The 13,706-nt window shown below is 35.3% G+C and overlaps 1 protein-coding gene across 1 annotated transcript; it reads right to left on the bottom strand.

Moving 5' to 3' along the window:
* Positions 1–2,372: 2,372 nt before the first annotated feature.
* LOC125162225 (40S ribosomal protein S24-like) lies at positions 2,373–2,880 on the bottom strand. Its single transcript, XM_047853019.1, has one exon. It carries the CDS (start codon positions 2,859–2,861, stop codon positions 2,469–2,471), a length of 393 nt encoding a protein of 130 aa, XP_047708975.1. The 5' UTR covers positions 2,862–2,880; the 3' UTR covers positions 2,373–2,468.
* Between the last annotated feature and the right edge of the window lie 10,826 nt (positions 2,881–13,706).

The raw sequence follows: 13,706 nt of genomic DNA, 5'->3' as shown, positions 1-13,706 counted from the left end.
GCCTAATCATAGTCTCAAAAGCAATGGATCGAGCCCTGTACTCTTCACTGACACCGAAGACCCTGCTTCAGATCCTCTGTCTCCCTCTCTCTCTGTCCCCACCTCAAAAATAAATAAACATTAAAAAAATTTTAAAAAGCAGTGGAGATTTTGGTGGTTAGCAATTAAGAGGAGACTGGTAGCAACAAGGGAAATGGTGGGCCAGTTATGCTTTCAATAGAACCAGGGAAAGAGGTAGCTAGGAAGATCCCCACTGGAGTCAGAGCAAGCCTCAAACACTGATTCAAAACCTACTTTAATCCTTTAAAGGGGCCCCAAATTTTACTGGATCAGATTATAGAGCAATTTATGCCCCAGAATGTTGTCAGAAACAACAGAACAATCAGCTAGCAATTAGTGGAAGTTAAATCTGGGTACAATATCAGTAGAGACAGATGATCTAGAAACATAAAGGAAACATTTATTTCCTCAGAGAAAGAGAAGTCAAAGCAAGTCCAACTAGGACCATTGTCATCCCTGGACAGAGGAAGGGTCAGTGACTGTGAAAGTGTCGAACATCGTGCTCTCTGAGGAGTGAAATAAAAGGTTCTTCATATGAGGGGAAAGAGACAGTGAAAACTTCCAGACAAATCAGTAAGCAAATAAGTGATTATAGCCTTGGAATAAGTGTCCAGAATTGCTACAATATATTACCTAAAATGTCCAGTTTTCAATGAAAAAGAATGAGATATGCAAAGAAATAGGAAAGGGTGACCCATTCACAGGAAAAACGTAGTAGTAGTAGTAGTAGTAGAAATTATCCTTCAGGAAGCCAAGATGTTGGATTTACTAGACAAACACTTTAAACCAGCTATTGTTCAAATGAAAATATGTCTAAAGAATTAAATGAAAGTAGGAGAACAATGTCTTGCCAAATAAAGAACATCAATAAAGAGATAGAAATTATTTTAAAAGAACCAGAGATTCTAGAGTTGGAAAAAGACAATTTCTGAAGTGAAAAATTACTAGCAGAGTTCAATAGCAGATTTGAACTAATGTAATCAAGAATCAGCAAATTTGAAGATAGATCAATTGAGATGATCAGTCTGAGGATTGGAAAGAAAAAAAATGGACAAATGAACAGAGTATAAGAGACCTGTGGGACACCATCAGCCATACAAACATACACATAATTAAATTCCTAGAAGGAAAGGAGGTAAAGGGGCACAAAGAAGATTTGAAGGAACAATACTAATAAACTTCCCAAGTTTTATGGAAAACATTAATCTGCATATTTCGGAAGCTAAACTATTCCAAGTAGAATCAAAGAGATCTACACCAAGACACACCATAAACAAACTGCTGAAAGCCAAAAACAAAGAGAGAATCTTGAAAGCAGTGAGAGAGAAGTGATTCATTACCTAGGATGGATTCTCAATCAGAAACCATGGAGGCCAAAATGACACTGTCTTCTGAGTTTGAAAAGAAAAAAAAAACCCACAAAATTTATATTCAACAAAAATACCCTTCAAAATGAAAGAGAAATTAAGACATTTTCAGATAAAACCCAGGGAGTTTGTCACTAGTAGACCTGCCATACAAGAAATGCTAAAAAGAGTTTTTCAAGTTGAATATAAGGACACTAGACAATAATTTGAATCCACATGAAAAACCAAAGAACACTGAAAAGATAAATATATAGATTAAAAGACAGTATTCCGTATTTTTGTTTGTAAGCATTTTCCTTTCATATATGATTTAAAAGACAACTGTATAAGGGTGCCTGGGTGGCTCATTCAGTTAAGCTTCTGACTTGGGCTCACGTCATGATCTCACAGTTTGTGAGTTTGAGCCCTGCATCGGGCTCTGTATTGACAACTCAGAGCCAGAGTCTGCTCTGGATTCTGTGTCTCCCTCTCTCTGCCCCTCCCCCACTCTCTCTCTCTCTCAAAAATAAATAAATATTAAAAAAACCACAACTGTATAAAGCAATCATTATAAAATTGTATTGATAAACTCCTTACATATAAAGATGTCATTTGTTTCACAATAATAGGACAAAAGAGGGAGCAGGGAACAGAGCTACACTGGAGCAAAGTCTTTGTGTATTACTGAAATGTATTAGCCTTAGAACTAGATTATTACAAAAATTTTGTTTATTTTTATTTATTCATTTTGAGAGAGAGAGAGAGCAAGCAGAGGAGGGGACAGAGAGAGAAGGAGACAGAATCCCAAGCAGGCTCCATGCTATCAGTGCAGAGACCAATGCAGTGCTTGAGCTCATGAACGATGAGATCATGACATGAGCCAAAATCAAGAGTCATACGCTTAACTGACTGAACCACCCAGGCACCCTGGGCCTAGAATATTTTAAGTTTTTTTGTTTTTTTTTTAAAGTTCTTAGTTTATTAATCCTCTCATGAAAAATCTGCACAAACGCCAGATAGTCCCTGAAGCATCTTTACTCCTTCTGTTGACCAATCTCCAGCTCACTTTTTGCCAGCACCAACATTAGCTTTTGCAGTTCCCCTGACTTTCTTCATTCGGTTCTTGCATTCCTTCTGCTGTTTTCTCGACGTCTTTTTCTTCTCATACAGGCCATGTCGTGCAAGTCTACGTTTGGGTTCATTTTTCTTTGCATAATCCAAGGAATCATAAATCATGCCAAAGCCAGTTGTCTTGCCACCTCCAAAATGGGTTCTGAATCCAAATACAAAGATGACATCTGGTGTGGTCTTGTACATTTTGGCTAGTTTTTCCTGAATTTCTGTCTTAGGTACTGTTGCCTTTCTGGGGTGAAGAACATCCATGACCATCTGTTTCCGCTGAAGTAGTCGGTTGGTCATGAACTTCCTGGTCCGGATAGTTACTGTGTCATTCATGATGCGGGTGGAGCTTTAGGCAGCCAGGGAGGAAAAGAGCTAGATTATTTTAAGTTAATAAATTCATTGTAATCCCCAGGGCAACCACTAAGAAATTATCAAAAAAAAAAAAAAAAAAAGAAATAAACAGCAAGGGAATTAAAATGATATATTAGAAAATATTTAAATAGAGAAGGCAGTCATGGAGTAATAGAAGAACCAAAAAGATGTAAGAATGTAGAAGACAAATAGCAAAATGAAAGACATAAATTCTACCTTATCAGTAATTATTTGGAATGTAAATGGATTAAAAATTCCAATAAAAAAGCAAGGATTGCTGGAATGGGCTAAAAATGATCCAACTGCTCTATAAGCCAACCAGGAAAAGAGTTCCTTTATAAGCGAATTTATTAATGCTCTCTCAAGATAAGGCAACATTACACAATTAATTACATAATGAGAAGGAAAGGTCTTTCTGGATCACAGACACATAAACACACACAGATTGCTTCAATTATAGCCCTTTTCCCCACTAAATGATCTTGCCACCTTTGTTGAAAATCATTTAACATATATATACAGACTTACTTCTGTGCTCTTTATTCTATTCTATTGGTTTGTTTTTATGGTAGTATAGCTGTGGATTTCATAGATACCCTTTAATAGTTTGAGAATGTTCCCTTCATTCCTAGTTTTTATCATGAAGCATGTTGGATTTTGGTCAAATGCTTTTGTGTCTGAGATAATCATGTGATTTTGTCCTTTTTTTTATTATTAATACAGTGTTTGACACTGACTGATTTTCATATAACCAATCTTGCATTCCTTGAATGAATTACACTTGGTCATGCTACATAATCTTTTTTATGTGTTGGTGTCTTTGGTTTGCTGGTATTTTGTTGAGAGGTTTGCATTTGTATTCATAAGAGAGATTGATCTATAGTATTCTTTTCTTGTTATGTCTTTGGTTTGGGTATCAGAGCAAAACGTGCTTTGTAAAATTAGTTGAAAAATGTTCCCTTCCATTATATTTTTGGGGGTGAAAATGCATTGTGTTTTTTTTGTTTTTGTTTCTTTAAATTTTGGGTTTAAGCCATCTGGGCCTGGGGTTCTCTTTATAGGAAGGTTTGTTTGTTTTTGTTTGTTTGTTTGGGGTGGAGGTTTTTTTTTAAATATGAAATTTATTGTCAAATTGGTTTCCATACAACAACATATCAAAAACTCACAAGAGAATTTCAATAGCACATTTGAACAGGTAGACATAAGAATTACTAAATGAAAGATGAGACAATTGAAATTATTCAAACCATAAGAGACTCTTAAAAACTGAGAATAAACTGAGGGTGTGGGTGGGAGGGGTGGGTGGGTGATGGGCATTGAGGAGGACACCTGTTGGGAGGAGCACTGGGTGTTGTATGGAAACAGTCACTTTCCTCTTGCTACTTTCAAGATTCTCTTTTTGTCTTTGTCTTTCAACAGTTTGATTATAAGGTGCCTTGCTGTGGAATTCTGAGTTTATTGAGCTTGTTAAATGCGTAATGTCTTTTATAAGATTTGGGAAGTTTTCAGCTATTATTTCTGCAACTATTCTTTCTCTCCCTTTCTCTCTTTCCTCTCCTTCTGGGACTCTCATTCTGCATATGTTGGTAGGCCTGATTGTGTTCCACAGGTGACTTAGGCTCTGCTTATTTTCCTTCACTGCTTTTCCTTTCTACTCTTCAGCTCAGGTCATGATCTCACTGTCTGTGGGTTTGAGCCCTGCGTCAGGGTCTGTGCTGACGGCTCAGAGCCTGGAGCCTGCTTCAGATTCTGTCTCCCTCTCTCGGCTCCTCCCCTGCTTGCACTCTGTATCTGTCTCTCTCTCTCTCTCAAATAAAAAATACATTAAAAAGTTTATAAAAAATAAAAGCAAAGAAAACTGGATCTACACATGCCAAAAAAAAAATGAAGTTGGACCTTTACTTTACAACATATATAAAATGTAACTCAAAATAGATCGAAGACCACAATGTAAGAGCTAAAATAAAATTCTTAGAAGAAAACAGAAAAAAGCTCCATGACACTGGATAAGACAGTGATTTTTTGGATATGACACCAAAAGTACAGGCAAAGAAAGAAAAAATAAATTGACTACATCAAAATTAAAAACTCTTGTACACCAAAGACAGAGTGAAAAAAACCCACAGAATGGGAGAAAATATTTGCAAATCATATACTTGTTAAGGGACTAATATATAAAAATATCTACAACTTCACAACAACAAAAAACAACCTGAGTTTAAAATGGGCAAAAGACTTGAGTGGACATTTCTCTAAAGGTATACAAATGAACAGTAAACACATGAAAAGATGCTCAACATCACTAATTATTAGGGGAATGCAAATCCAAACCACAATGTGATACCATTTTACATTCATTAGGATGGTTATTATTAGCAAAACAAAACAGAACAGAACAAATCTTTTTTTCCTTTTTTATGAGAGAGAGAGTGGGGGTGGGAGAGTGGGAGGGGCAGAGGGAAAGGAAGAAACAATATCCCTTGATCTCACAACTGTGAGACCATGACCTCAGCCAAAATCAAGAGTCGGACACTTAACTGATTGAGCTCCCCGGACACCCTGAAAATAACAAGTCTTAACAAAATGTGGAGAAACTGGAACACTTCTGCACTGCTGGTGGGAATGTAAAATGATGCAGCTGTTACGGAGAGCAATATGGCAGTTATTCAAAAAATTAAAAATAGAATTACCATATAATCCAGCAATTCCAATTCTGGGTATATAACTAAAATAGTTGAAAGTAAAATATTTGTACACCCATGTTTATAGCCCCATTATTCACAGTAGCCAAAAGGTGGAAGCAACTAAAATTTCCATCAATGGATAAATGGATAAACAAAATGTAGTACACCCATAAAATGGAATATTACTCAACCTGAAAAAGGAATAAAATACTGACACATGCTACAACATGGATGGACCTTGAAGACATTATGCTAAATGAAATAAGCCATACACAAAAGGACATGATTCCACTTCCTCTAATACGAAATATCTACAGTAGTCACATTCACAGAGACAAAAATAAAATGGTGGTTACCAGGGACTGGAGGTGGGAGAGAATGAGAGTTAGAGATTAATGTGGACAAAGTTTCAGTGTAGGAAGATGAAAAAGTTCTGGAGATGGATGGTTGTGATGGTTGCAGAACAACGCTAATGGACTTAATGCCACAGAACAGTAAACTTAAAAATGGTTGTATGATGCATTATATGTTATATGTATTTTATCACAATAAAAAAAACACAGTTAACATCATATGCAGTGGTGGAAAACTAAATGTTTTTACCCATTATTAATAACAAGACAGGGGTACCAACTCTTGCAACTTCTATTCAACATTGCACTGGAGATTCTAGCTGGGGTAATTAGACAGGGAAAAGAAATAAAAGGAAACTTGGTTGGAAAAAAAGAATTAAAATTACCTCTATTTGCAGATGACATCATCTTATATATGGAAAATCCTAAGGAATACACTCATACACAAAAAAGCTTTTAGAACTAATAAATGAATTCAGCAAAGTGGCAGGATATAGGACTGATATAGTAAAACCAATCATCCTCAATGGGGAAAAACTGAGAGCTTTCCTCCTCAGATCAGGAATACAACAGGTATGCCCATTCTCACCAGTGTTGTTTAACATAGTGTTGGAAGTCTTAACCTCGGCAATCAGACAACAAAAAGAAATAAAATGCACCCAAATTGGCAAATAAGAAGTCAAAGTTTCACTCTTTGCAGATGACATTATACTCTACATGTGAAACCCAAAAGACTTCACCAAAAAACTGCTAGAGCTGATACATGAATTCAGCAAAGTCACAGGATATAAAATCAATGTACATAAATCAGTTGCATTTTTATACACCAAAAATGAAGCAATAGAAAGAGAAATAGAAACTAATCCCATTCACAATTGCACCAAAACCCATAAAATACCTAGGAATAAACCTAAACAAAGAGCTAAAAGATAAATATGCTGAAAACTATAGAAACCTGTGAAAGAAATGGAAGAAGACACAAAGAAATGGAAAAACACTCCATGTTCATGGATTGGAAGACCAAACATTGTTAAAAATGTCAATACTACCCAAAGCAATCTACATGTTCAATGCAATCCCTATCAAAATAGCACCAGTATTCTTCACAGAGCTAGAACAATCCTAAAATTTGTATGGAACCACAAAAGTCCCTGAATAGCCAAAGTAATGTTGAAAAAGAAAACCAAAGCTGGAGTCATCACAATCCCAGACTTAAACCTGTATTACAAAGTTGTAATTATCAAGACAGTGTGGTATTGGCACAAAAAACAGACACATAGATCAATGGAATAGAACAGAGAACCCAAAACTGGATCCACAAATATATGGCCAGCTAATCCTCAATAAAGCAGGAAAGAGTATCCAGTGGAAAAAAAGTGTCTTCAGCAAATGGTGCTGGGAGGACTGGATAGCAGAATGCAAAAGAATGAAACTGGACCACTTTCTCACACCATACACAAAAATAAATTAATAATGGATGAAATACCTAATGTGAGACAGGAAACCATCAAAATCCTAGAGGAGAACACAGGCAGCAACCTCTTTGACCTTGGCTGAAGTAACTTCTTACTTGACATGTCACCGAAGACAAGAGAAGCAAAAGCTAAAATGAACTATTGGGACCTCATCAAGATAAAAAGCTATAAACAATCAACAAAACTAAAAGACAACCAGTGAAATGGGAGAAGATATTTGCAAATGACATATCAGATAAAGGGTTAGTATCACAAGTCTACAAAGAACTTACCAAATGCAACACCCAAAAACAAATCATCCAGTGAAGAAACAGGCAGAAGACATGAACAGACATTTTTCCAAAGAAGACATCCAGATGGCAAGTGGACACATGAAGAGATGCTCAAAATTGTGTATCATCAGGGAAATACAAATCAAAACCACAATAGATACCACCTCACACCAGTCAGAATAGCTAAAATTAACAACTCAGAAAACATCAGATGTTGACAAGGATGTGGAGAAAGGGGAACCCTATTGCACTGTTGGTGGGAATGCAAACTGGTGCAGCCGCTCTGGAAAATAGTGTGGAAGTTCTTCAAAAAATTAAAAATAGAATTACTCAAATACCCAGCAATTTCACTACTAGGAATTTTTCCAAAGAATACAGAAATCCTGATTTGAAGGGGCACATGCATCCCAATGTTTATAGCAGTGCTATCAACAATAGCCAAAGTATGGGAAGAGCCCAAATGTCCATCAACTGATGAATGAATGAAGAATATGCAGTTTATATACACAATGGAATACTACTTGGTGATGAAACAGAATGAAATCTTGCCATTTTCAACAACATGAATAGAACTGGAGGGTATTATGCTAAGTGAAACAAGTCAATCAGAGAAAGACAGATATCACATGATTTCACTCATATGTGGAATTTGAGAAACTTAACAGATAATCTTAGGGGAAGAGAAGGAAAAATAAGATAAAAACAGAGAGAGAGGCAAACCATGTAAGACTCTTAAGTGCAGAGAACACACTGAAGATTGATGGGGGCGAGATTAATAGTAAAAAGCTTAAGGAGGGCACTTGTTGGGATGAGTACTGGGTGTTATATGTAAGTGATGAATCACTGGATTCTACTGAAGCCAAGACTACATTTTTTTAAAACTAACTTCAGAATTAAACCCCCCCCCCAAAAAAATTGTATTTCTATACACTAGTCATGAACATTGAATGAAATCAAATTTAGGAAGCAATTCTATTTGTAACAATATCAAAAGAATAAAATATTTAGAAAGAAATTTACAAAATGTGTATGACTTATACATTGAAAACTAGAAAATAATAATTGAAAGAAATTTTAAAAGACCTGAGTAAATGGAAAGACATGCTATGTTATGAATTAAAATATTTAATATTAAGATGGTAGGTCTTCTCAAATTGATCTACAGATAAATGCAATCTTTATAAAACCTTAATTACACTTTTTTGTAGAAATTTGGCAAGATAATATGAAAATTCATACAGAAATGAAAGAGACCTGGAATAGTCAAAAACCTTTGAAAAAGAAGAAGACAGAGGAGGACTCATAGTTTCCCAATTCAAAATTTATTAGAAAGCTATAGTCAACATTACTGTATAGTACTGGCACAAGAATAGATGTATAGTTCAAGTTAATAGAAATAGAATTTAGAGTCCAGAAATAAATCCTTATGTTTCTACTCAATTAACTTTGGACAAGGTTGCCAGGATAATTCAGATGGGAGAAAACATATTCCTTTCAACATACAGTGTTATATAATTTGGTATAGAAACAGTAAATTTGGATCCCTGTTTCACATCATATACAAAAATTAACTCCAAAAGGATCATAGGTATATTAGTGAAAAGAGAGTATGGAATTCAAAAGGCCCATCTCACTGAAAAAAAAAGCAAAAGAAAGGCGTGATCAATTTTTTTGAACCCCAGAAAATAGTCAAAGGTTTAGAGCAATGAAGAAAATGCTGAATCAAGAAAAAGATAGCTGAAGCACAGCATTTAAGCAAATGTCTGTGAAACTGTTAGCTGAACACTAAACTAAAGGGGTAGAGACTTCAGTCATCACATGCCAAAAAAATAGTCTTTTGAGAAAATATTTTAGAAAAATCACTAAACAGACAATCACAACCCATAGCAAGCAAAAACAAACACTGAGGAGAGGGAAGAATCTGATTTAGATTTACCACATTATAATGTAAAAATTTTCACTTTTCAATAAAAAATTATGAGACATGGAAAAAAAGCACAAGAAAGCATGGCCCATTCACACACACAAAAGAAATGAACAGAAACTGTCCCTGTGGAAGTACAGACATTGGAGTTATTAGACAAAGACTTTAAATCAACTGTCTTAAATAGGCTCAAAGAGCTCAAAGAAATTAGATAAGGAACTAAAGGAAACCAAGAAAGTGATGGCTCAACAAATAAAGAATAACAATAGAAATTATCAAAGGAATGAAATAGGAATTTGGAGCTGAAAAGTACAACAACATATCAAAAATTCACAAGAGAATTTCAATAGCACATTTGAACAAGTAGACAGAAGAATTACTAAATGGAAGATGAGACAATTGAAATTATCCATTCTGAAGAGTAGAAAGGAAAAGCAGTGAAGGAAAATAAGCAGAGCCTAAGTCACCTGTGGAACACAATCAGGCCTACCAACATATACAGAATGAGAGTCCCAGAAGGAGAGGAAAGAGAGAAAGGGAGAGAAAGAATAGTTGCAGAAATAATAGCTGAAAACTTCCCAAATCTTATAAAAGACATTATACATTTAACAAGCTCAATAAACTCAGAAATCCACAGCAAGGCACCTTATAATCAAACTGTTGAAAGACAAAGACAAAAAGAGAATCTTGAAAGTAGCAAGAGGAAAGTGACTGATTATGTACGGATCTTGCTATATAGATGGGTTAAATATGACTGCTGAGGGCACCTGGGTGACACAGTTAAGTGTCCGACGCTTGATGTCAGCTTAAGTCATGATCTCAGGGTCATGAGATCAAGTTCTGCATTGGTCTCCATCCTGGCTATGAAGCAGGCTTAAGATTCTCTCTCCCTCTCCCTCTGCACCTCCCCTCTCCCCTGCTCATGCTTTCTCTCTCTCTCTCTCTCAAAAAAAGATCCCTATATATTGCCCTTATGTGGTTTACTTCTTCATGTAGTCTAGGACTGCTAGCTCAATGTCCAGTGGCACCAAACTTAAATCTTATACACTTACTATTTTATTTATTTATTTTATTTTTAAAAAATGGCTAAAAATACTTTTATTTTTTATTGAAGTATAGTTGACACACAGTGGCATTTTAGTTTCAGGTGCATATTCACTGTGCAAGTTTACTTTTATTTATTTTATTTATTTATTTTTGTTTATTTATCTTTGAGAGAAAGAGAGAGAATGCATACATTAGCAGGGGATGGGCAGAGAGAGAGGGCGAGAGAGAGAGAGAGAGAGAGAGAATCCCAAGCAGGCTCTGCACTGTCAGTGCAGTCAGATGTGGGCTCAATCTCACAAACCGTGAGATCATGACCTAAGCTGAAACCAAAAGTCAGATGCTTACCGACTGAGACACCCAGGCGCCCCAGATTCACTTTTAAATGTAACCCCCAAAGCTACTTAAGTTGAGCCTTCCTGCTTTGCATACCCCATGAAATTGCACTCGAATGTGCTAACCAAAGATATGACAAACTCTTTGTCTATAAAAGACCCTAAGCTTCTGTTGCTCTTCAGAACTCCATGACCCAGAGACTCCATCTTGCTACTGAACAACATCACCTAAACGTCATGTAAGCCCTCCCATCTCCCTCTCTTCTGGGAGTTCCCTTACGCGTTTCCTCCTTCAGGGAGGTACTTGTGCCACAGTCTCTGGAAGCTCTCCTGCTGTGAGGGACTTTCTTTCTCATTCAATTCTGTCCAAGTGTTGCCCAATAAAAATATTGGCATCTTGTGGGCCTGTCTTTTCCTTGATCAGCTCTGAATCCTATAGCTTACTATAGATCCTCAATAAGACTGACAGCTGATTTATCAATGGGATGATATCTTCAAAGTGCTTAAAAGAAGAAATCTGTCAAAGAACTTTATAGCCAACAATACTGCCCTTCAAAAATAAAGGCATAATTAAAACATTCCCAGATAAATAAATAAAACCTGATGGAGTTTGTTGCTAGTACACCTACTCTACAAGAAATGCTTATAGGGAGGTCTTCAGCTGAAATGAAAGCACACTAAACAGTATCTCAAAACCACATGAAGAAATAAAGAATACTGGTAAAGATAGTCACATAGGTAAATATAAAAGCCAGTATTGTGTTTTTGGTTGGTAACCTTCCTTCATTCCTTCCTTCCTTTTCTTTCTTTCTTTCTTTCTTTCTTTCTTTCTTTCTTTCTTCTTTAAATTTAATTACTTATTTTGAGAGAGTGTGTGAGTGAGGGAGGGGCAGAGAGAGAGGGGAGAGAGAGAATCCCAAGCAGGCTCCACTCCTTCAGCACAGAGCTGGACATGGGGCTTGATCTCACAAACTGAAATCATGACCTGAGCTGAAATCAAGAATTGGACGCTTAACCCACTGAACCACCCAGGCACCCAGTAACTTTTTTTTCTATATTATTTTAAAGACAAATGCATAAAATAAGAATTATAAATCCATGTTAACGGACACACAATGTATAAAGATGTAATTTATGACACTAACAACATGAAGGAGAAAAGAAGGAGCTACATAGGAACAGAGTTTTGGGATACTATTGAAGCTAAGTTGTTATTAGTTCCGTCTAAACTAGTTCCATATAATTTAAGATGTGAGTTGTAATTCCCAAGGTAACCTGAAGAAAATAATATACAGAAAAAAAATCAGAAAGGCATAAAAATAGTGCACTATAAAAAAATCAAACACAAAGAGTTAGTAATGTAAGAATTGATGAATAAAATAGATAAAAGACATAAAGAAAAATAAAAAAATTGCAAAAGTAAATCATTATCTGTAATTACTTTAAATGTGAATGACATTAAACTCATTTAAAATGCAGAGATTAGAATGCACACACACAAAAAAAGAGCCCCAACTGTAAGTTGTCCACAAGAGTCTCCTGTTGTATTCAAAGACACAAAAAGGTTGCAAGTGAGAGAAAAGATAATGATATTTTATGTGAATAATAATCAAAAGAGAGTTGAAGTGGCTATACTAATCTCAGGCAAAATAAGCCTTAAGTAAAAAGTTATTATAAAGACAAAGAAGAATATTATATATTGATAATAGGGTTAATCTGTCACATAGGTACAACATTTACACATATACACACCTACTGAGTCTCATGATATTAAACACTGACATAATTAAAGAGAGAAATAATTCTACAATAATAGTGGGAGACTTCAATTCTACATTGTCAAATGAGTGGAACAACTAGACAGAAGAGCAATAAGTAAATAGAGGACTTGAACAACATCATAAATCAATTAGATCTAACAGATATGTACAGTACGCTCCATCCAACAACAGCAGAATACACATTCTTGTCAAGTGCACAAGTCGTGGTCTACATATTAGGCCGTAAAATGAGTCTCAATAAATTTAAAAAGACTGAAATCATACAAAGTGTCTTCTATGACCACAATGGAATGAAACTAGAATTCAATAACAGAAGGAACTGGAAAATTCATGAATATGAGGAAATCAAATAAAACACTTAACCAGAAGGAAAATTTGAAAATATTTTGACATGAATGAAAACAGAACACAACATACCAAAATTCATGGGATATAACAAAAGCAGTGCTCAGAAGGAAATTTATAGGTGTAATGCCTATATTAAAAAAAGAAGAAAAACATATAACTGATATCATAACTTTACAATAGGAGCTAGAAAAAAAGGACAAACTAAACACAAAGCTAGAAGAAGGAAAGAGATTATAAAGATTAGAGTGGAGATGAACAAAATGGAGGATAGGAAAACAATAGAAAATCAACAAAACCAAAAGGTGAGTCTAGGAACATCAACAAAATTGACAATCAGTTAACTATACTACTGAGAGAAAACTTAAATTATTAAAATCAGAAATGAAAATGAGGATATTACTACTGACCTACAGAAATAAAAAAGTATAACAATAAAACATTGTAAATACTTATATGCCAACAAATTAGATTATCTACTTGAATAGACAAATTCCTAGAAACATACCAACTACCAAAACTGATTCAAGAAGAAATAGAAAATCTGCCCAGAATATAAAAAGAAAGAGATTGAATCAGGAAAAAAAAAAGCT

This window comes from Prionailurus viverrinus, chromosome A3 (assembly GCF_022837055.1).
Source record: "Prionailurus viverrinus isolate Anna chromosome A3, UM_Priviv_1.0, whole genome shotgun sequence".
Classification (NCBI taxonomy): Eukaryota; Metazoa; Chordata; class Mammalia; order Carnivora; family Felidae; genus Prionailurus; species Prionailurus viverrinus.
The sequence above is the reverse complement of the archived record's forward strand: the minus strand, read 5'-3'. Positions and strand labels throughout refer to the sequence as shown.

What these genes read in the sequence shown, in the direction of transcription:
- LOC125162225 (XM_047853019.1), bottom strand. Translation starts at nt 2,861, where the DNA reads ATGAATGACACAGTAACTATCCGGACCAGGAAGTTCATGACCAACCGA.